Source organism: Danio rerio, chromosome 6 (assembly GCF_049306965.1).
Source record: "Danio rerio strain Tuebingen ecotype United States chromosome 6, GRCz12tu, whole genome shotgun sequence".
In the NCBI taxonomy this organism is placed as follows: Eukaryota; Metazoa; Chordata; class Actinopteri; order Cypriniformes; family Danionidae; genus Danio; species Danio rerio.
This window is the reverse complement of record NC_133181.1, coordinates 43,279,045-43,301,077: the sequence shown is the minus strand read 5'-3', so window position 1 is coordinate 43,301,077 and position 22,033 is coordinate 43,279,045. Positions and strand designations below refer to the sequence as shown.

General features: G+C 36.7%; 2 protein-coding genes across 5 annotated transcripts; one reads left to right on the top strand and one right to left on the bottom strand.

Annotated features, from left to right (window-relative positions):
- The first annotated feature begins 378 nt into the window (after positions 1-378).
- p4htmb (prolyl 4-hydroxylase, transmembrane b) lies at positions 379-11,005 on the top strand. Of its 2 annotated transcripts, XM_001340198.7 has the most exons (10): positions 379-653; positions 874-1,274; positions 1,351-1,432; positions 3,551-3,741; positions 4,160-4,256; positions 4,356-4,518; positions 4,604-4,789; positions 6,643-6,733; positions 6,844-6,967; positions 9,507-11,005. In XM_001340198.7, the coding sequence occupies exons 2-10, from the start codon at positions 882-884 to the stop codon at positions 9,710-9,712; spliced, it is 1,533 nt and encodes a 510-aa protein (XP_001340234.2). In that variant the 5' UTR covers positions 379-653; positions 874-881; the 3' UTR covers positions 9,713-11,005. The 2 variants fall into 2 exon arrangements, 1 of the variants encoding a protein (XP_001340234.2); XR_012408088.1 differs by lacking the exons at positions 6,844-6,967; positions 9,507-11,005 and having other exon boundaries at positions 4,604-5,884; positions 6,032-6,733.
- Positions 11,006-12,118: 1,113 nt separating this feature from the next.
- Positions 12,119-21,986, bottom strand: slc26a6l1 (solute carrier family 26 member 6, like 1). 3 transcript variants are annotated; one of them, XR_012407374.1, is made up of 20 exons: positions 21,294-21,986; positions 21,077-21,216; positions 20,887-20,997; positions 20,595-20,770; positions 20,236-20,400; positions 20,001-20,153; positions 19,620-19,702; positions 19,307-19,454; positions 19,105-19,218; positions 18,685-18,762; positions 18,454-18,549; positions 18,097-18,203; positions 17,924-17,993; positions 17,609-17,701; positions 16,304-16,414; positions 14,691-15,113; positions 14,542-14,596; positions 12,955-13,100; positions 12,696-12,863; positions 12,119-12,643 (listed from the first exon to the last, which is right to left on the bottom strand). XR_012407374.1 is itself a non-coding variant. In NM_001114417.1 (19 exon segments), coding segments are annotated over 19 exon segments (2,427 nt in total). In that variant the 5' UTR covers positions 21,428-21,501; the 3' UTR covers positions 12,365-12,839.
- Between the last annotated feature and the right edge of the window lie 47 nt (positions 21,987-22,033).

Genomic DNA, 22,033 nt, shown 5'->3' with positions numbered 1-22,033 from the left:
AATTTGTAATAATTAAACTGCTTAATTTGAGTATGAATAGTCAAAACATGTTGATTCATCAGATAATATTGATATTTCGATTTCATAGGAATATATATATATATATATATATATATATATATATATATATATATATATATATATATATATATATATATATTATAGATCATATAAGATATCAGTTGTTTTGAATAAGTTTGCCTTTAAATAGGATTTCCGGATAGGATTTGAATAGGATTTTCAGAGCTCTGTTCAACAACCGTTCATTCAAAAAATTTGGTAAACTGTTCAATCGACACCTTAAAAAGATTCGATTCTAAAGAACGGCTCATTGACGAATCGGACGTCGCGGGTGCAGGAGCAGTGCGTCGGAGATGCAGTTGTCAGGGGAATGGCGTCCCTCGAAAGTCCAACCACTTCGAGGAGTATAACCAGGCTTACAAATAAAACCTAATTATTATAAGCGGACACTACAAGATCATACAAACTGGGATTTTAAAGAGAATGAATTTCAAAATGGTGTTCCGACACAACCGCTCGTATGATAGCAGAAGCTGCGCAGTTGCTATAATCACGCGTCTCGATGTAAACAAGAGAGTGACAACTGAAAGTGCTGAGTGAGCCACAGACTGTCATGCTATTGCAAGCCGGAGGTACGTACGTTTATACAAATAAAAGTCATAAAATATCATCCGTATATTAAAGCAGCTAGTTTTAATGAGTCTCTTTTATTCGTGTCGTTACTCATCTTGTTACAAATGTAGCCCTCTAGTAGATTAGCCATGACAGTTCACCATCTGGGTGTAATGCGTTATGTGCATCGGTTGAATACCAGCTTGTATAAAAGAACCTTAACTAGTGTATCCTAAACAGATTACTAAATGTTGTCTGGCAAAATGATGGAACCCCAGGACGACATTGAGGAGGATGACAGCCCATCAGCATCAGCACCACCATCATCATCACCATCACCGTCATCCTCTCCACCACCCCGAGCTCTGCCCCGTCAGCGCACCTCACTGCAGAAGAGCAGCGTCTGCTCTCGCTCTTACTTCATGGTGGTGATGGTTTTCTTCCACGTTTACATCATAAATGTCATTGCACTGCTGCTGTATGTTCATTATAACAACGGCTCTAACGCGATCTCCGCAAACCGGGATTTCACAAGCAGTGACAGCAGCAGTCACAAAGTTACCGGAGCGTCAGACGCGCAGGCCACTGCCGACTCGGGCTTCCCTCGAAATATGTTTCTTCCCCGCATCGAAGGAATACGGGTAAAAAGTGTTAGATGATTGGAGCTCTGAGTATTGTCATAGTCTTTGATCTTCCATAGTATTTCTTCATTTTTAGGTGGGCCATGTCCAAAAAGTGTCACTGGTGTCAGGCAAAGTCCACGAGATGAAGACCCTCAGTCTAAAGCCTCTGCTGTTTGGTAAAGATGAATTTCTGAACAGTTCACCAAAGCTTTTCATTTTCATTCCATCCCAGCAAACACAGAACTTTCCCTAAAATCCCTATTTGGGTTTTGTTGGTTTCTATTTTGTTGTGTCAGATAAAAAAGTAATATATTACAATCTTAAGCACATCTTAATCTTTAAAAAGGCACAAAAATAACAACACATGCTTTCTTAACACTTTCCTTAAAAAGTAACTGTAACAAATTAAGGTTTTTAACACTTGTGTACAGTTCACATTTATTACCCTTTCGTTGTGTTCATGGCTGTTTTGCCCCTTCGTTTTTGCCGGTGTTCTGTTGATTTAAAAAAAAAAATGTTTTTACAGCATTTTCCCAAAATATGTCAAAATAAGATGTCACTAAAAAGCATTGTATTTGCTCAAACAAAGCAAAAGTTGTGGCCAAAAAGACTCAAAATCACCCCAGAGTGGATGAAAACATCCCCAACAGCAAACAAGAGTTAAAAAATGTTTTAAGATTGTACTTTATTACTTTTAAAAACTTATTTTACCCATGACTAACATAGACAGATTTTTATTTACATAATAAAAAATTTCCTGGCTAAACAACAGTGAACGTTCTGGGAGCCAGAGTTTTCATTAAAGAGCCCCTATAATACATTTAATTAGGTCATATTTTGGTTTTGGGGGTCTCCAACAACAGTCTGATATGCAGGCAAGGTCAAAAAGAACACTTTCATTGTCTTATAATATGCATTTATTTTTACCTACTTATCCCAGCGACTCCCATATGATTTTTTCAGTTATTCATTTGTTCCCAAACCCCTTCTTAGCACTATGCTAATCTGCGCTGATTGGTTCGATGATCCAGTCTGTTGTGATTGGTTGCGTCTGCGTTCAGCGTGAGACAGAGAGAAATGTCCAGCACGGCTAATCAACTAGTCAGAGTGTAGAGTATATGTGTGAGTCCAATGCAGGAGTGCATTAAAGCAATGCGGTTTAACACCAGCATATTAATTTAATGTAATGTAATGTAATGTAAGTTTTTAAAAACTTTACCAGCGTAGGAACAGCTGACGATGGCCATAGCAACGACAAACGGCAGTGGATTGCGAGCTCACAAACGCATTTAAATCCATATTTCAACGTGGCTTTAGACATGATATGAGAATATAAAGTTACCCAGATACAGTACAAGTGGTTACAAGTAACAAAACACAAATAAGTAATAATTAAATAAATAATTATGTAAATAAATAATTTGCAAGCTATAGAGAAAACAAGGAGGCAGCCATTTTAATTTTACTTAAGTTACTTACACTTGTGAAATGGAGGAAGGAACTGATCCATGAACTGAGTACTGTAAAGTTCCTGTCAAGCTCTGACAAAGTCCCATACATCAGTAGTCTTTTCTGATCCTTCCTTTAACAGACAGCCAACGAATCCCCCTTTGTATGCATGTAGATTGCTGAAGCACTTGTCAGGAAATTTGACGGGAACACAGCACAAGGCAGGGGCTATAATGCTGAGGTATTTTTGCAGTAATAAAACTCAACCACTGACTCTTTACAGCCTCATCTTTGGGTAGGGGAAATAACAATAACTTTCCCTCACACTTCAGAGCACAGTCATCACAACATGATTCAACCGGGATCTGCTACAGTGTTTGTCTTCCTCTTTTTCTTTCCAGTGTTTGGGGGCGGGCCAGGGGTTTGAATTTTTCAGGTCTGCGCTCGCAACAAATGGGCTTAGCTTGAGTTTCATATCGACATCATATGACACAGCTAAAGAGTCATTATAGTGGCGATTCATTCAAAGCACTATGAGTCGACTCTTTTATAGATGAATCAATAGTTTTAACCACGCCACTCTTTCAGATTTAAGCCTTAGCTGGATATGCCACTTCACTGGGAGCTGTGTTACACTGCATGGAAGGTCATTTTCAAAAACCCATGATAGGGGCTCTTTAATAATTCCCCAATGACACAATACATGAAGATGAATGAAAAAGCATGATTGAGATATAGCACCTCGAGTTAATTTTTTGGGGTGATCTTTTGACATAAAATGGTTAGTCTTAGTCAGTGTTTTGTTGATTCTCTTTGTGGTTCTGTTTGTTTGTGCATCTCTGCAGAGATCCCTGACTTCCTGTCGGAGGAGGAGTGTGCTGTAGTTGTGCGTTTGGCTCAGCTCAAGGGTTTGATGGAGAGTCAAGTCATGGTCCCCGAAGGTCAAGAAGAACTCGATCAGCAGCTCAACCTCAGTCCTGAGGAAATCTTCAATTTTCTTGACCTCAACCAAGATGGCCAGCTGCAACCTCATGAGGTCTATCAGCAATTGCCTGTTACTATTGAGCCTTGCGATTAACAAGATAGATCACCCAAAAATGAAATTTCTGTCATCATTTTTTGACCCTTTACTTGTCATAAGCATGTTTGACTTTCTTTATTCTGTTGAACACAAAAGAAGATTTTTGAAAAAAAGCTGGACACCTGTAACCATGTACTTCCATAGTATTTGTTCTTCCTTCTTACTATGGATGTCAATACAAGTTTTCAGTCTTCATCAAAATATCTTCTAACAGAACTAACAAAAAAAAAAGTTATTTGGAACTCCTTGAGGATAAGTAAATAGTGAGTCATTTGAATCCCACTGCTGAGAAATATAATGCTTGGAAATGTCACATGTTTGTTTGTTTACATATGTTACATGTAATCTGTAACGATCATATTTTCTGCTGCAGATATTGACACATTCTCGAGTAAGAGATGGAATCTGGTTAACTTCTGAGAATCTTAAGGAAATTTATGACGGCCTGAAAGCTGATCTGGATGGAAATGGTAAAGACCCAAGCTGGAGATATTATTTAAACTTCACATCATAACTTTAGAAGATATAAGAGTGTCCAGATTCATACCTCTTTATGCATGCCTCTCCAGGTCTCCTGAGTTTAGAGGAGTTTGGGCGTCTGAGAAGTGATGCTTTTCAGCGTTTTCTGCTTCAGCGCGGGGTGGAGAGGAGTCAGCTGGTGAGAAACAGCAGACATACTTGGCTCTATCAGGGTCAGGGAGCACATCAGGTTCTTCAAGACCTCCGCAAAAGGTTTATCTGCTCTCTTGTATATGCTTTCTTCATGCCACACTTTTCTTCTGTTTTTTAATAATGCGGCGTCTTTCTGTCTATCAAGAGTAACTCTTTTAACTCGACTGCCATCCTCTCTGGTGGAGTTAAGTGAGCCGCTTCAGGTGGTCCGCTATGAGCAGGGCGGTCATTACCACGCTCATCATGACAGCGGACCTGTGTATCCTGAAACTGCCTGCACACACACTCGCCTTGCTGCCAATACCACTTCTCCATTCCAGACGTCCTGCAGGTCAGCCAGAGATTAAGAGTATTATTGATTTATGTCACGAAGTATAGTTAAAAACGTGAAAAAATTCACTGAGTTAGCATTTGGTGTTGTCAAATCAATACTATCTTAAAGGGATATTTCACCCAAAAATGAGTTATTTTGGAAAAAAGCAACCAACATTCTTTAAAATATCTTCTTTTGTGTTCAAAAAAAATCTTGAAGGTTTAAAACCACACTGTAAAATTTTTTGTTCTTATTTCAACTTAAAAAGTAAGTGTTTGTGCTGATTTAACATTTTAAGTTGTTAGAGAGTTAAGTTGTCTTAACTCAGGTTGAAGTTGACAGGACTTGACAATATAACTGTTATGGATGTGGTCTAAGATTAGTTACCTTAGATAAGATGTTGTAATTAAGAATGATGTTGATAGGACTTTATAACTCAAGTGTAAAGGACATGGTTTAGGTTTAGTGAACTTAAATATTGAAGTTGACTGCTTAGTTCACACACACACTATGGCCAATTTTGTTTTTTCAATTCACACGAAACCGGAAGCACCTCATACAAACACACCAAACATAGACTCATTCTGAAAACGTAGCCCAATATACATTTCTGGAGATTGCGGATTATGTAGCCAGAGCTATGTATGGCTGCATTTGTTCTTTAAAACAAACAATTCAGGGCGGTATGATGCCGTTTCTTTTCTTGCTTACCAGCTGACCGCTTACCTCCATATAAATGGCTTTTTTTGCTGTTACCAGTTTGACCGGTAGCTCGACACATATGTCAACAGAATTGAGACACTGCGACAGCTAGGTCCGAGTCTGGTAAAGGACGGTACCAGGAAATGGGTAAGACAAAACAAAAGCTAAAAAAAAATAAATAAAACAAGTATAAATAAAACAAGTAAACAACAGGGTGAGAATGTGGTAAATGTCTGGACGCTTTTCTTTTTTTGGAGTGATTTTTAAAACACTGCAGTTAGGTTTAGGGAAGTGTGTGATCAGGTAAATCAATGCTTTTAAAACACTATTGGTTGGGTTTAGAAAAGGGGGAGGGTGGTGGATCGGTCAGTCAACAATGCCCTCTGGTGAATTTACGTAAGAACAGCAGCCGTGAATGGCACTCTTGAAAGAAACTTGACATTTGTAAAAGCGTACACAGCGGCCTCTGGTGGATTCGTGAAAACAAAAACTAAAAAAAAAACGTAGCTTCTGGGACGTATTTGGTGCTCTGCTGAAATGTATAAAGGGGTACATAAGCCTGGGTTGACCACACCACAACGTTTCAATGAAAAAATGCACCACCAGATACACTTGAATGTTTCCAGCCCAAACTGTCCAATAACCATCCCATATGCACAAATGCAAATGCCTAACAACTAATAAGACACCTTAGGTACACACACTTGGTTTTTGTTAAATATTTAACAAAACATCCAAACTGATACCAAACTTTGTCATCTCGATTAAGCCTTTTTTTTACCAGAACTGCAAATTCTAAGCCTGCAGTTTAGATGTTACAGTCTGACGTCATCCAAAAGTAAAAAAAAAAAAATCTATTTTAGTAAAAGAATCATAATAAATAAATAAATTATATGAGTAAATTTTCATTTTTGGGTGAACTATCCCTTTAAATAGCCTTTGCATCTTTTATGTCATAAGACTTTGCTTAGTTTTTCACATGAACCGCTCAAATCCTTAATTTGAGCTTAAACTGGTAAATGGCTAATAAAACAATAATGCATGCATGCAAACTCAGACAATGTGGTGTTCATTTAAGGTTTTTTTTTTTTTTGAACATGCAATTTTCAATCTCATAGCAACAGTAAGTTTCCTTTCTCTAAAGTTTAAAACATTTGTGTTTTTCACAGGTACATCACAGTTCTGTTTTACCTTAATAATGTTCAGGAAGGAGGCGAGACCACCTTTCCAGTTGCAGACAACAGAACTTATGAAGAAGCGGTGTGTTTTGTTCATAAAATGTTTTTGCATATATGTCAAATACATGAGTTGTGTTCAATTTAAGCACATAATGAGAGGCGTGTGTGTGTGTGTGTGTGTGTATTTCCCAGTCTCTAATACAGAATGATGTGGATCTATTGGACACCAGGAAACATTGTGATAAAGGCAACCTGAGAGTGAAGCCTGTAAAGGGGACGGCGGTTTTCTGGTACAACTATCTCTCCGATGGTAGAGGTAATGAAGTGTTGTTATAGCTGTTGTTTTGTAGTGTATTATTCTGACCCTTTGGAATAATTAAAAATGAGTGTCTGCTAAATGACAATGTAAATGAAGCAGAATTAATTGTAAAGTTAATTGATGAATTAATTGCAGCTGTTATTCATATACTGGAGGGGCAGTGGTTCAGTGGTTAGCACTGTCGGCTCACAACAGGAAGGTCGCTGGTTCAAGTCCCGGCTGGACCAGTTGGCATTTCTGTGTGGCGTTTGCATGTTCTTTATGTGTTTGTGTGGGATTTCTCTGCATGCTCCGGTTTGCCCAACAGTCCAAAGACATACTCTATAAGTGAATTAAATGAACTAAATTGCCTGTAGTGTATGAGTGTGTGTAATTGTGAGAGTGTATGGGTGTTTCCCATTACTGGGTTGCGGTTGAAAGGGCATCTGCTGCGTAAAACATATGTCGGAATAGTTGTCGGTTACGCTGTGGCAAATCGTGATAAATAAGGGACTAGGCTGAAGGAAAATGAATAAATGTATTCATATAGCATCCTATTCTGTTTCATCAGAGTTTATTTTATCATATTATCTGTGTTTATTGTTGAGACCTGAGTACAGTAAAATGCTGAATATACTCAATTGTGAATTTGTAATGAATACTACTTTCATTTTTATTTGCTTAAATGAATAAATAAAGTTTGTTGTAATATGTTACATTAATTTAAAATTAACTATTCATTTGTTACTGTATTTGTTAACCATGTGTTTACACGCAAAAATACAGCCAGTCAGTGCTAGTTCATGTTAGTACCTTAAATGTGATTAATAGATATTTATATTTTTAAATTTGTAAATACTGAAATTAACCAGCAGTCGCCTTAATGACAAAATGACATAAAAAACTGCTAATTGATTGAAGAAAAACCTTTAAGTTCATTTTACATCCACACATTGATGCCCTATTGACCTTAATAACGACACGAGAAGTATCATATTAAAAGAAAAGTTTTATTCATCAGGTTCATTACAAATTTTCCCTGGATTTTGAATCCCTACACTGCATGCAAAATGATGTCAAAACAACATCAAAATGACATGTGACATTGGGGTAAAAACAAATGATTAGTCTCCTGTATTAAATTTTTTGACGCCAATGATAAATGTCAGTTTGATATCAGTTAGGTATCAATGTAGTCAAGACATCAAATCAACTTTCTTTTTTGACAAGTTTATGATATGATTTTATTAAAGATAGATAGTAAAATCCTGTGTTACACTGATCACAAATTTGTTAAAATTATGTTTTATGTTGTCACACACTTTTGGATCCTACTGTTCACTTACCTGGACACATTTATTTAATTCATTTACTTACTTATTCATTCATGTATTTTCCTTTGGCCTAGTCCCTTTATTCATCAGGGGTCGCCACAGCGGAATGAACGCCAACTCATCCAGCATATGTTTTACACATTGGATGCCCTTCCAGCTGCAACCCATTACCCAGTTTATTCAATTGTTTCAATTCACCTATAGCGCGTGTGTTTAGACTGTGGGGGAAACCAGAACAACTGGAGTAGAGGTCTGCATTATACCACAGGAGCCGCGGGGCCTGACCAGATTTCTTGATGCGTGGGAATAAATTTTCGAAGCAAACGTGGGAGCGGTTGGTAACTGGTGTATTTTGAATGGGACTGGGAGGTCTAACACTATCGCTCCTGACTGCCGAGCGAGCGAGCACGCGTATGTATGTGTGTGAATGAGAGAGAGTGATGCTGCTTGTGTGTTGCTGTCTAAGTGTTTGTGTATGTGTGTGAATGAGAAAGAGAGCTTAGTGCTGTGTATGTCTGTGAATGAGAGAGAGCGTGATGCTGACTGTGTCACTTGCTTGGTGCTATATGTCTATGTGTGTTTATACAGACAGCTTGTTATAGGCTGTCTGGACTCTGTATAGACCCCCCGGGAGTGGGAACGGCGCTGCGAGTAGAAAACAGGGCAGGTCGGGGAGCAGGACAACGAATGCTGAACATAAGCGTGAGTGGTCGGGTTCGGACTAAAACCTGGCGGGAGCGGGTTTCAAAATTTAGTCCAGATCTCTAACCCGGAGGAAACCCATGTGAACATGGGGAAAACATGCAAACTCCACACAGGAATGCCAACTGACCCAGCAGGGACTCGAACCAGTGACCGTCTTACTGTGAGGCGACAGTGCTAACCACTGAGCCACCTTGTCATTTTTACAATTTACATATATTGTTACCTAAATTTTACATTCATAAATGCAAATTTCCTAATAAGAAACTTAATTTTAAGGTTTCGTTTGGCTGTAATATGCTTGTATATTACCAGTATCGAAGGCTCTAAACAAGAAAGCCATACACACTTTAAACATTTGTGAACTCTATAATGTGTTTATTCAATTATTTCATATGCACATTTTGTATTTCTGTATTTTATTTAAAAAGTTATGCTGCTCTTTAAATAAAATAAAAAGTAAAACTTATCTGGACAGTTGTCGATGGCCTGTAATCATTGTGCTATGCTGCCCTCTGTAGGTTGGGTGGGTGAGCAGGATGAGTATTCTCTTCATGGTGGCTGTGTGGTGACACAAGGGACTAAGTGGGTTGCCAATAATTGGATCAATGTGGATCCAGACTACCAGCGGCAGGCACGCTACCAACTGCTCGTTTCTCAACAAGAGTCACAAGAGCAAGAAGAACCGAACTCAGACCAGCACATAGAAGCTCACCAAGACCTGTAAACACACACAAACACACGCAAATCCAGGTACGGCAGTGCACATATGTACACATTAACTTCCATGTTATGATCTACTACAATATATATAGTCATCCACTTTCTTCTTCACATCCAGATACAGTTCATTACCAGCAGAAAATCACTATACACATTGGTATTGGTGGTTTCCGAGGACACTTTTTAGGTGTATTATATTTTATACTGTAAAAATTGACTTGTCAAAAGACTTCAGTACAATTTTATCACATTTTGAATTATGAGGACACAGTGTATGTCATTAACTACCTCCATAGAGTACAACTAGGTCAAATTCCCATGTCATTATACATATTTCTGTCCTTGTAAACCATCAAAACCAGTACACACACACACACACCCTGAAGCACTGACCTCAAACCACCAAAAACACATTGATCCTGGCTTGCACTTCCTGGCATACACACACACACACAAATGCACAGTATAGAAATGTAGCCCTAGCAACATTTCCTTGCATTCAGAATTGAAAGCTTTACTCAGCCTCCAGGGTTGGGTTGGATTCAGGGATACGCAGCCTGAGCTTTATGCAAATGTGAAAGACAATGCTACTGTTCCTAATGTAGATATTTGAAGGTGTTATTTATTTTTTCATGGGAATGCAGCCATATTGGACAACTTTGTTTACATACTGATTGACACTCTACTGTACCTTCCAAAGGCTGTACACACCGCAGCTAATCATTAATGCAGTGATAGTCATTTGAAGCAATAGATGGTGATGGCATGGGTAGGATTTGTTTTTTACTCTGGCGGCCTCCTAAAACAGCTTTCTGTCAGTGCTAAAATAACTGCCGGAGGATTTTAAATGTACAGTACATGGCCGGAGAGTGTTAAAAATACTTTTACTTACACTGACATTTGAATCAGCAAACACTTGAGGAACGTTATCTGCAGGGGCATTCAGCATTCACTAGTTGTAATATAAAGATTGTTTAACCTAGTCAGCCTCCATCTCTGCCAGGATGTTTCTTACACTTGTTTCTTCTAAGATATTCTTGAAGCATGTTGAACTTGCACAATCTTGTAATATTAGTTTGAATTTTAATTATTTATTTTGTAATATATTATTGTTTTTTTCTGTTATTTGCAATGCATCCAAAGACTACCTGAAGTTAACTTATTTTATTTATTATATGTTGGAACTGAATCACATTTGTTGCCCTTAAAATGCACAGAATCACTTTGTTGAATAAATGATTAAAATAAACTGTAAAGACCAGTTTTTGTTATTAAAAACATTTTAAAGACATGAAAACATTTGTTATTCTACTACATTTTCTTTTTCAAAAGTAAAAATTCATTTATGATTTACTATGCATACAAATTGGCATAAAAAGGTATGAAGTCCAGCTGGATTTGAAATTAAATGTCCATTAATCAACATAAAAGGGATCCAGAGAGGTGGTCAAAACCTTTGAAAGACCCGAAAGAGTGTGTTCACACTAGAAAAGTTGATATTATTATTTAAATATGATTGCTTTAATAGTGTGGGTTATTTGAATAAGTGTAAATGGACAAATTCCATTGCAGTATATACATTGTAAAAGCTTTTTTTAATATTCAGGGTTACTTTTTTAAAAAATGACTGTGAAAACACAAAGCTAATCTGGATTAAATATGAACTGAACTACAACTATGAACACACTAAATCACTGCTGGTTTCCTTAGGATGTAGCCATTGGATTTAGAACCAGGTGCTTCAATTTGAGTAAAACAAAGCCTGTGGTAAGCACAACTTGAAAATACATAAAAAATCATGCAAAATACATTTTGCTCTATAGTTAATTACACAACCATATCAAAAACATGATTGTTAATTTGCTTATTTTGTTCTAATTGATAACTAGACAGGAATATTTAAATAGACCCTTTTCACATTTCTGGGATTCTCAGTAGCAGAAAGCTTCATAGTTGGGTAACCTTAGAGAGTAGTGAATGGGAGAGTACAACAAATCATTTTTTTAATAATTCTATGTGCTGAAAAAATAAAAGAAATAACTCTTCTATGGTGTTCAAAACTTTCAGAAAAAAGAAAAAAAAATATTTGAGACTGATGATGTCAGCCAGCAGATAGAATCAGTGGAGTCAAATTTACTCTCAGCCCCATAGACTGCATTACAAACAACGGAAGTAGGATATACTACATACATACAGGCGTTTAAATGTTCATACGTTTAAAAAAAACATCTAAATATTAAAAACTTTCAAGGTTTTTAGATTATGATGACTGTTAAACCCGTCATAACAGTTGTAAAAAGGGTCCATTGTGAATGTGCACAGCTGTTAAAAAAACCAGTTATCTTTACCACAGATTTTATTTGACTCATAAAGTCCATCCTCTTTTTAGGTCGTGACGTATGGAATACGGTTTCCAGGTCCACTTATTTTAATTTAAAAAATGGTCATTTATTAATAGCCACTGTTTAGTCGTATCACACATAAAAGTGAATTTCTTACAAAAATCATGGCGCACACAGCAGTCAATAGTAGTACTAGAAATAGCAGTCAGACTTGCTGCATCACAGACACTAATCATAACTCAATCATCACTCACTGACCATCTGATATTAGGCGCAAATATATATATATATTATGATCATGATTTTCAAAAGTATTACAGCACTTTGTAAACATTTATTAGTACCATTTGTTGAGGCTCCCTGTACAGTGGACCCGGAAGCTGCATTGCGTCATGACAGAGTTAACAAGTGGATAGAAAATAAAATACAAACATTTTAAGTACATTTAAATGACAATGACATACTGGAAAACAAGAGGTAAGACATGCTTTGCAGTGTTGGGTAAAAGAAGTATTATATTTCTTTTTCCATTACATATGTAAAAGTGTTATTTTAGCTTTTTCATTTTAAAGATTAAGATAGACTTAAGATATGTATATATATATATATATATATATATATATATATATATATATATATATATATATATATATATATAATTTTTTTCCCCAACACTGATGCATTGCTACAGTCAACAGTTGAGTCAAATGCTGTTTGATATCCTATGAAAAGTTTTTGTCGTGTGAATCTTAAATACACTGCAAATGAGCATGCAGTACAAATCTTCTCTTATAGCCGAGTGCCACTCATATCCTGAAATGAGAAGATTGAAGTCATTTACATGATCATATTCAATATATATATGTGTGTGATACTGGTCTTAGTAAACAATTACAGAACTTACCAGAGCGTTCTCATGGCCGTTGATGGTTGCAGCTCCATGATGCTTTACACAATACAGAACTGCATCATGTACAGTAGCAAAGACACAGGCCTCAGTGATGACATCAGAGAAGAAGCCGCCACGCTCCAGCTGTTTCATCACTAATTCTTGAGTAAAAACAATGCAGTTCAGATTAACATCAGATGAAGTTTACATTAATTTTACATTAGATTAGTCAGTACCAAAGTCTAAACTGAAACTAATTAAACTAAATAACTGAAAAAAGGAGAATATGCCATATTTTAGGTTGTATTTTTTTATTTGCAACATCCCATTTGAATTGAAATGTTTTTAGAAGAAAGGGTTTGTACAACAGGTTTGCAGGGTTTCTGCAGGTTTCATCAAGTCAAATGTAAGACTTTTTAAGATGATTATGAATGAAATTTCAGACTTATCCAGGGCTAAATTTTAAGGATATTTTCTAAAGGCCCAATAAGCAAATGCTTTTCAACAAACAGAAACTTTTCTGTAAAAAAGATCGACAAGCTTTAAAAATTACAATAAATTAAATGTACAGTACAACAGTTTGTCTGGGTCAGTGTCCTCACATATTATGGTCTATAAAAACATGGAGAACTTTTTAAACAAATGTTATTGTAAGGAAGATAATTAAACCATATTGGTAAAGAGAGTTATACATAAAAGTTTTATTGAGATGTATTGTTGGTGGTTGAATGTGTGTTGGCCTGATTGGGTATTTTTACATGGACAAAAAAAAATTAAGACCAGTTTAAAATGATTTAAGACCTACAAGACAATGTTACAGAAAATTTCAAGAGTTCACACTTAGCTGATGATTCTTTATAAAGCTTGTTTGGCTTGCTGTCCCGGGAGAGAGCCAAGAGCTCATAAGATCCTCGAGCCCGGGGCTCCCTCCTGTTTGCAAGGCGAGAGGGGAGTTTGAGCTCAGGTAGATCTCGAGAACTCTCTTGCTGTAGTAGCAAATGAACAGATAGTGATTGCCCTTAGAGATAACTACTTACTAGAAGCATGTCTATGATGCCGATTTGGATTAGTCACTTAACTTAGGTTGCATATTTTTAGACGGTAGGAGGAAACCGGATGACCCAGGGGAAACCCATGTGAGCATGGGGAGAATGTGTAAACTCCGCACAGAAACATCAGCTGGCTTGGTAAGGACTAGAACCAGTGACGTTCTTGCTGTGAGGCAATAGTGCTAACCACTGGGCCACCGTCTCACCCATCTAGGAAAGGTGGAGAAGTAGGTGTGGAAGGGGGAATTCTTCAAAACGAAGATGGCTGTCATATGGAATTTGGAGTATTTATAGTGGCTTAGGAATCATCTGATTGGTGAATCACAAACTGAATAATGTAGGGCCGGCTGCAAGCAATCATAAGCATGTGATTTTCTTGAAATTAGTTTAGAAATAAACTTCACTTAGGACTTTTTAAGGCTTAAAATTTAGTTTTAAATTTAAGACATTTTAAGACTTTTTAAGATCCCACAGACACCCTGGGTTTGGAACAAGTGAAGAATGAGTAATGATAATAGAATTTTCATTTATTTTGGGCACTTCAGAAACTTACCTTGACAGCCTGCCATATAGATATGCACATCGATCTCCCCAAAATCATGAAATATCTGCAATAAGAGGCAATAATGAAAGTGTTAGCGTAAACTCAGTTGCAACACAGTAACATTTTTGTTCCATAGAAAATAGTTTTGCATCACCTACATTCCTCAATGTCTTAATGGCCACGGTATCAATAAAGTTGGCGGTGGACAAATCTAAGATGATGGAATGAATGTCCCATGTCCACTTGCCCAGAGATCCCAGAGAGACTCTCTCCAGGTCTCGGCTTAAAGTGTCCTCACTGCTGGAGTCAATGGTGGTAACATCGGCGTCATGCAGATCGGACACTGATCCCAGGGTGGCTGTGTCAGGGTCAGTGCCTTTAAGGTACATCCAGGTGTGCTGGCCATCAGATGTCCGTGCTGTCTCAGGTATTACGAACACTGTATTGTTTTCCCGCTCTTTCCAACCTATCTCTGCCTCTCTGTGTAAGTCTCCATTCATATCACTCAACTGCCCTGCCTCCTCTTCCACTGAGAATACAGCATGTTTGGATCGCTGAGAGGCTTCTCTGAAAGCTTTTTTCTGTAAAGAATGAAATGACAGTTTTCAGATCTGTAGTAGATCAATTTATTAGGAGTTCACTAAAGGCCTATTATGGAAGCTGCAAGTGTTCGATCGCAGACATGATGCCTTGCTTGCTGCTTAATTATAATCATCATGAAATTACTTTTATAAGGGACTATAAACCTTCTGCACTGTAAACAATTGATATTAGCTTAATGACAGAGTAGCTGGGTTTCCATCACCCTGTTTTAATGCACATTAAAAAGTATTGCATGTGAAACAAGTGATGGAAATGCCAAATTCTGCAAAAATATACAAAAAAGATTTTGTACTTATGCGAACAAAGGGTTAAAAAAGAAGTAATTACAAATGTAGTTCAAAAATTAATGATAAAAACTAAAAAATGTAAAATTAATTTGGCAAATAGATTTTAATAATGATATAGCTAAAGATACTTGGAAAGGGATTCTTTCCTATAGTGGAAGATATATAAATAAGCAAGAGTTAAATTTGTAAACTATAAGATACTTTAAAGGTATTACTAAACTCCATTTTCGACTGGAAATGTGAAGAGATTTGCACATACTTCCATGCTTTATGGCAATGTACAAAGATTCAACCTTTTTGGTAATCTGTTTTAAGACATTTAGGTGGATGTATGGGGTTTAATATTCCTCTTTCACACAGGATATGTCTTTTAGGTGATAAAGATAAAGTTTCCAGTTCCACATATTACGAATGATGAGTTCTCTCTTATAACTTGGTAGAACTACAGCAGCACTTAAAATACTGAAGTTTTGCAAAGACATTCAATACCCTACACATAAATTATGGATGGAATTCATGATTGAGAATGTGTCATATGAAAAAATGTTAGCTAAAATGAATGGCGATCATAAGGAACATTATATATAGGAGAATTGAATTTCTTTACTTAAACTATGAATGTGTCTGCCCTGTTGTGTTCTGTAGTATTATCATTATGCATTTGGTACTGTTTTCCTAATTATTTTTTCTAGTTTCTTAACAGTATATTTTTCAAAATTTATTCTGAGAATGCCTTCTCAGAAAAGTTAGCATTTAGTGTTTCCTTATAATTTGGATCAATTTTGGTATTTTAAGTGGCAGCTAAATGGTGTATATTTGTAAAAACCTTTACATGGCACATCTATAGTACATGATTAAGACTAGCTCATCAGATCATCTACCTGTCTTTTAGCTTCTCTTCGGGCTCTTCGCTCTGCTCTCCTCTCTCTGCGTTTCTGCTTGGCCTCCTGTCTGCGCTTGTAAGTGAGCATCTTCCCGATATCCAGGCCACTCTTTGAGTAAACATCAGCAAATAATTTGCATAAGTGAAAACAATATAAGTATAATATATCTTTAAAGACAGTGGTTCTCAAAATTTATGAAGAGCTCAGATTGTTTAAAACAAGATTCAAAGGCGCACTAATCATAGTTATGTTTTTAAAATGTATTAAATTTGTGTTTAAGTAATAAAAACAATATATTGACTCAGTGATCTGGCAACACTAATGTTTCTGGATGTTATATGTATATGAATGTTAATGTAGCTGGCACTTCTGTGTGGAGTTTGCATGTTCTCCTTATGTTCAAGTGGATTTCCTGCGGGTGCTTTGGTTTCCCCCACAGTCCAAAGACGTGCAAAAAGTGAACTGGATTAACTAAACTAGCCATAGCGTGTGTGTAAATGTGACTATATGGGTGTTTCCCAGTACTGTGTTGCAGGTGGAAGAGCATTCGCTGTGTAAAACGTATGCCGGAATAGTTGGGGGTTAATTCCGCTGTGGCGACCCCTGATAAATAATGGACTAAGCTGAAGGAAAATTAATGAATGAATGAGTCTCACATTCCAGAAATCTATAAGGTGATTAACATTATCATAATGTGCACTCAACAACAACGTTGGGACATAACAAGTGAAATGCACATTATATTTGTGGGGTAATTTACCCCAAAATGGATATTCTGCCATACTTTACTCACCCTCCATGTGTTCCATACCTGTTTGAGTTTATTTTGCTAAACACAAATGAACTAAAGTATCTTGTGGAAAGAACAGCCCTGGATGTCCATAGTATTTCTTGTTCCTACAATTGATGTCAAGGACTGCTTTCATCCAACATTCTTCAGAATATCTTGTTTTGTGGTTAACACAACAAAAGACATTGATAGAACAGAAGTTTAGAACCACTTGAGAGTGTGAAAATGATAAGGAAATTTTCATTTTTGGGTGACCTATACATTTAAATACCTTACTATTTTTAAAGCATAAGCCGTCCGTAAGGAAGCAATCACTGTTATTTTTACTGTCTGTATCAGCAGTACTACTGTTAGTTTCCCTTTTAAAAATATGAATATTAACTATTGATATGATTATTGATAACTCCTGAGCCCCTGATTGAGAACCACTTATCTTTTTTCAGAAATGTTTATAAGCACTGAAAAAGACATTCATACTCTGTTATCATCAGGTTACATTCAAATAATTGTACCTTTTTTTTAAGGGCCTCAAGATAAAGTTCAGCATTAGCAAAGTACATGGTGGCAGAAGAGCGAAATATGGTGATACCAGGTACCTCCCTCACCTGCAAAGCATGATGCATGTTTGTGTTAGGTCTGCTTGGTAGATACACTCAAAATAGACTGGTCAGATAAGAGTGATGAAGGCTAGTTTGCTGTGCAATTTTCCTGATATTTCTAAATAAATAACCACAAATAACTGCAAAAAATAGACAAAAAATAAAAAACGCCAGATTTCCAGTGCCGTTCTATCTGCTAAATGAATACATATCAATTGAAAACTTGACCTCTTTGTGTGTCTCCATATCTAGATAGAGCTCAGTGCCGGGCAGATGTCCCAGCAGTGAGTAACTGGGCCTGTGAGACAGTAAGAAGTCATGTGAGAAGGTCAGACATGATGAAGCAGATGACAGGAGAGAGAAACACTACTGAAAGATTAGAAAAAGGGAAAAACTCCAACCGTTGAGTCCTGAAAATAACAGTGAGCAGAGCGAAACCCATAGAGGCTCCCAGACCCATATCCAAATTAAAAAGCACAGTGGACACAAACGTCACCAACCATATCAACTACAAACACACAAAACAGAGAGAACAGATGAAGCACTTACGAACAAACACTTATGGAAAATAATCAACAATTTTAACTGTTAACTTTAAACTAGATTTCATTTTTTGTAATGTTAGTGATGAACTATGCTAAGGTGGCTGATGCTAAGTATGTTTTCTATATATATTTTATTACATTGCTTTGTGATTTTATTATTTTTATTTTCATTGGTGATATACAACATATTACAGTCATATAACTGTAACTTACCAGATCAATCTTGTTACTACGCCACAATGTGACTATGTCATAGTACTGCTTGAACATTCCCTTCAGATTCACAAATACAATAGCGGAAAGAACTGCCTAGACAGACATACAAAGAATGGACATTCTAGTCACACTCTATTTATAGTTCATACTAGCACAATGAATCTATATAAAGTACAAATAGGTTGGTAATCTGATGCACAGTGCTCACAGAGGATTGTTTACACATACCTTGGGCAGCTCTTGAAAAAGTGAGCCTAACTTTAGTACTGTCACCAGTACTATAACTCCAGACACTACTCCTGCAATCTAAAAAACACAATGTGATGAATAAATGTACCCAGCAAGCATTTTTTGTTTTTAAAGGATTTCTAATAGTCATCTAAACAGTCGTCTTGGCTAAAACAAGGCTAAATTTGGGCTGTCAGTGAAAATCTAATAGATGTCTAATAAATAAACAGAAATGAATGACTACACAAATAAAATCTGTCTAATCTTTCTATTTGACAACTAGTCCTATTCTTAGACGTCTATCAGATTTTTACAGACAGCCCTATTTTATCCATGTTTTAGCCAAGCTGTCTACATTTAGATTGCATGCTGGGTGTAGCCTTGAAGCATGCAAAATCTGTAGAAGTATGTTAATCTTGCCTGTGTCTTTCCTCCTGTGCTCTCCTGTATGAGACTGCGAGACATAGAAGAACAAACTGAAAAACACTGGAAAAAACCTCCAACTGTATTACTGAGACCTAAAGCCACCAGCTCCTGTAACACAGCATGAGAAAGACAGATATCAGCTGTTTAATAGAGTTTTCTAGTGTTTATATGCATGATCTTTAGGTGATTTTCCAACCTGGTTGCTTTCCACTTTGTAACCATGTTTTAGAGCGAAGGTTTTGCCCAAAGAGATAGAAATTGCATAACCCACAATGGCCATAGCAAAAGCATCTAACACCACCTCAGAGAAGATGTAGACATTTGGCACGCTGGGAGGCTGAAGTCTGAGAAAGCACATCAGAATGAACACTAAAATGAATGACTATTTTTACAATATGCTGTTATGCATAGTAACTAGCTTTTTTCTTTTATTTGCTGAAAGAGTTTAGCTCTGGATAGTCCCCAAAATAAAATTGCATTGCTAAATATCTCAGATTTGAAAAACTCACCCACTTGGGATGTCGCCAACGACTGATATCTTATAGCTCTCATTCAGCCGAGTATAGAACGATATAACTGTCGCCACTACAATCTTGCAAAAAAAAGCATACACAAACTTTTATGAATTTCACGTGCCGAGGGTAAAATGATGTTAATGATTCCTTGTGTAGTGAATAATAAGCCAGTCTAGTTGTCATTAGTTATTACTAGAAGATATGATGCAGAGTCGAAATGCTGACTAAACAGATTAATAAACAGAGAGGACAGGATGTACTGATAAACAACCAAAGACAGAGAAACTCTGTTAAGGATTTAACAAATCTAATACAATAAATGTAATACTAAAACAGCATATTGGTAGGACTGAATTTTCCTCCTTGGTTACATACAGTGCAGAGCTCCACTGGTATGGGTATAATCATTTTTTTCTTAAGTGCATTGTTAAGCTCCTTGGCTGTGATAAGAACCACGATGGACACAACACTGGCCACAAGAGTTGGGAGGTGAGTTTCTGGCAAGAGTGTGAATAAGTCTACAAGAGTCTGCAAAGAAAAACAACAGAGTAATGTTTAATAACATAACTTTAACATGTTTCTTTCAGTTATGTGCTGTGATTGTACTCACGTAGACAATAGACAGAGGTCCATTGAAGCGCTTGGGTGAGACTCCAAGTATGTACTTCAACTGGGCCACTACGGCATGAGCAGAGGCAGCTGTGGTATAACCTCTAACCAGAGGCTCTGAGAGATACGTACCAACAAATCCAAACTGCACCAAGCCTAATACAACCTAAGGATCACAATACAAGATTCTAGTTAATTCCACCTGTAATATTGAGAACTTGTTTTTCAGACTATAATGAAAATAAATAATATATTTGTGTCCAAATGGAATATGAGATTCTGCTTATTACATACATTCAAATGGTTTAACCATGGATTTAGGTATGCATATGCACATTTTGTATGTTTGTTTTTCATCACCTGAATGAGACCTCCCAGTACAGTGGCAGCAGCTGCAACTTGTACCCTGTACAAATCTCTAGATGCAATATCCACCTCCCCAGTCACATTAGTCCCATTGTAAATGAGAAAATCTGTATCAGGGGCCAGTCTCTCAGTCACACTACCAATCATAATACTGAGGATAGTAAATGTGCCTGTACATTGAAACACACACACAAATGCATTTAAAGTGAATATTAAAGTCCATTTTTACATTACAGGGTCAAAAACAACACTAATAATAATAATAATTTTCATTAATATCCCCTACCTACAGAGATGTGTCTAGAAGTCCCAAAAATAAAATAAATTAATGAAGGATAGAGGGATGTGTAGAGTCCAAATACTGGAGGCAGTGAGGCCAGCAAAGCATATGCCATTCCTAAAACATAAAATTACCTCAAACACCATGTACAAAGATTATACTCCGTTTTTTAATGATAAAAAAAAACACTTTTTACCTTGTGGAAGATGCATAATCCCAACACTGATGCCAGAGATGAGATCTGGCATCCCATAATCCCAGATGGAGTAACGGGGCAACCAGGACAGAACAGGCAAGAAACCAACTATGCTTCGTTTGATTCTGGGTACAGAGCAGCTAAACAGATAAAAAGCTGTTTAAAAAATGCTGCCAAGTCATGTCACACACGTTGTTTTTTGGCTGCATCATCTTACCTGAATGATGTCTTCAGCCGATGGGAGATAGGAAGGTTGATCTGGGAAGGGTTCATTCTCTGAGATCGCTCTTTCAGCCTCTGTTCATTAATAACCTCTCTCTTCACATGATACCCTTCATGTCTTGAATCCATTCTCTCTATTTTGTGCTATTTAGCTCCTATAAATGATCTTTAAGACTCAAATGTAAACCACACTATCACACTTCATTGTCTGAAAAAATATTCATAGGACTTTCTGCAATGCCAGAGATCTCTTAAATACCTCTAAACCTGTGAGGGATACTTAATAGGGGAGATAAACGGGGCTGGTTAAAGCTGTGCTTTCTAGCAATGATTAACTTTAGAGCAAGTTCTAACTTATAATATTTTAATAAATACATACATTTACAGAAACATTAAATGAACAAATCAAGTTAACAAATAAAACCGCAAATGTGTCTGCCATAAATAAAACACAATTGTAACTAAGTGATTTTATCTCTAAACTATTGTCTTATTTGAGTGCTTATGCTGACTCAGACTTTCTTCCTGTGTTCATTAGTTGTTAGTTTTTGCACTCTAGGGTGAACCGCATGGAAACTTTTTTCTGATCCGGTAGAAATTTCCATTATGACATTCAGTATATTATGAACTGATGACAGAGACGACAGGAAGAGATACTTTACTTAGTTCATCCTGTTACCTTCATCCTGCAAAACCTTTAAATAAATGGGTTTGGAAAATGGAGCTTTAGAGCTT

Excerpts from the sequence above, each read along its gene's own strand:
- p4htmb (XM_001340198.7), top strand. The coding sequence starts at position 882 with ATGTTGTCTGGCAAAATGATGGAACCCCAGGACGACATTGAGGAGGAT. Across the intron at positions 1,433-3,550 it reads TCTAAAGCCTCTGCTGTTTG|AGATCCCTGACTTCCTGTCG; the intron begins GTAAAGATGAAT and ends GCATCTCTGCAG. Across the intron at positions 3,742-4,159 it reads GCCAGCTGCAACCTCATGAG|ATATTGACACATTCTCGAGT; the intron begins GTCTATCAGCAA and ends TTTCTGCTGCAG.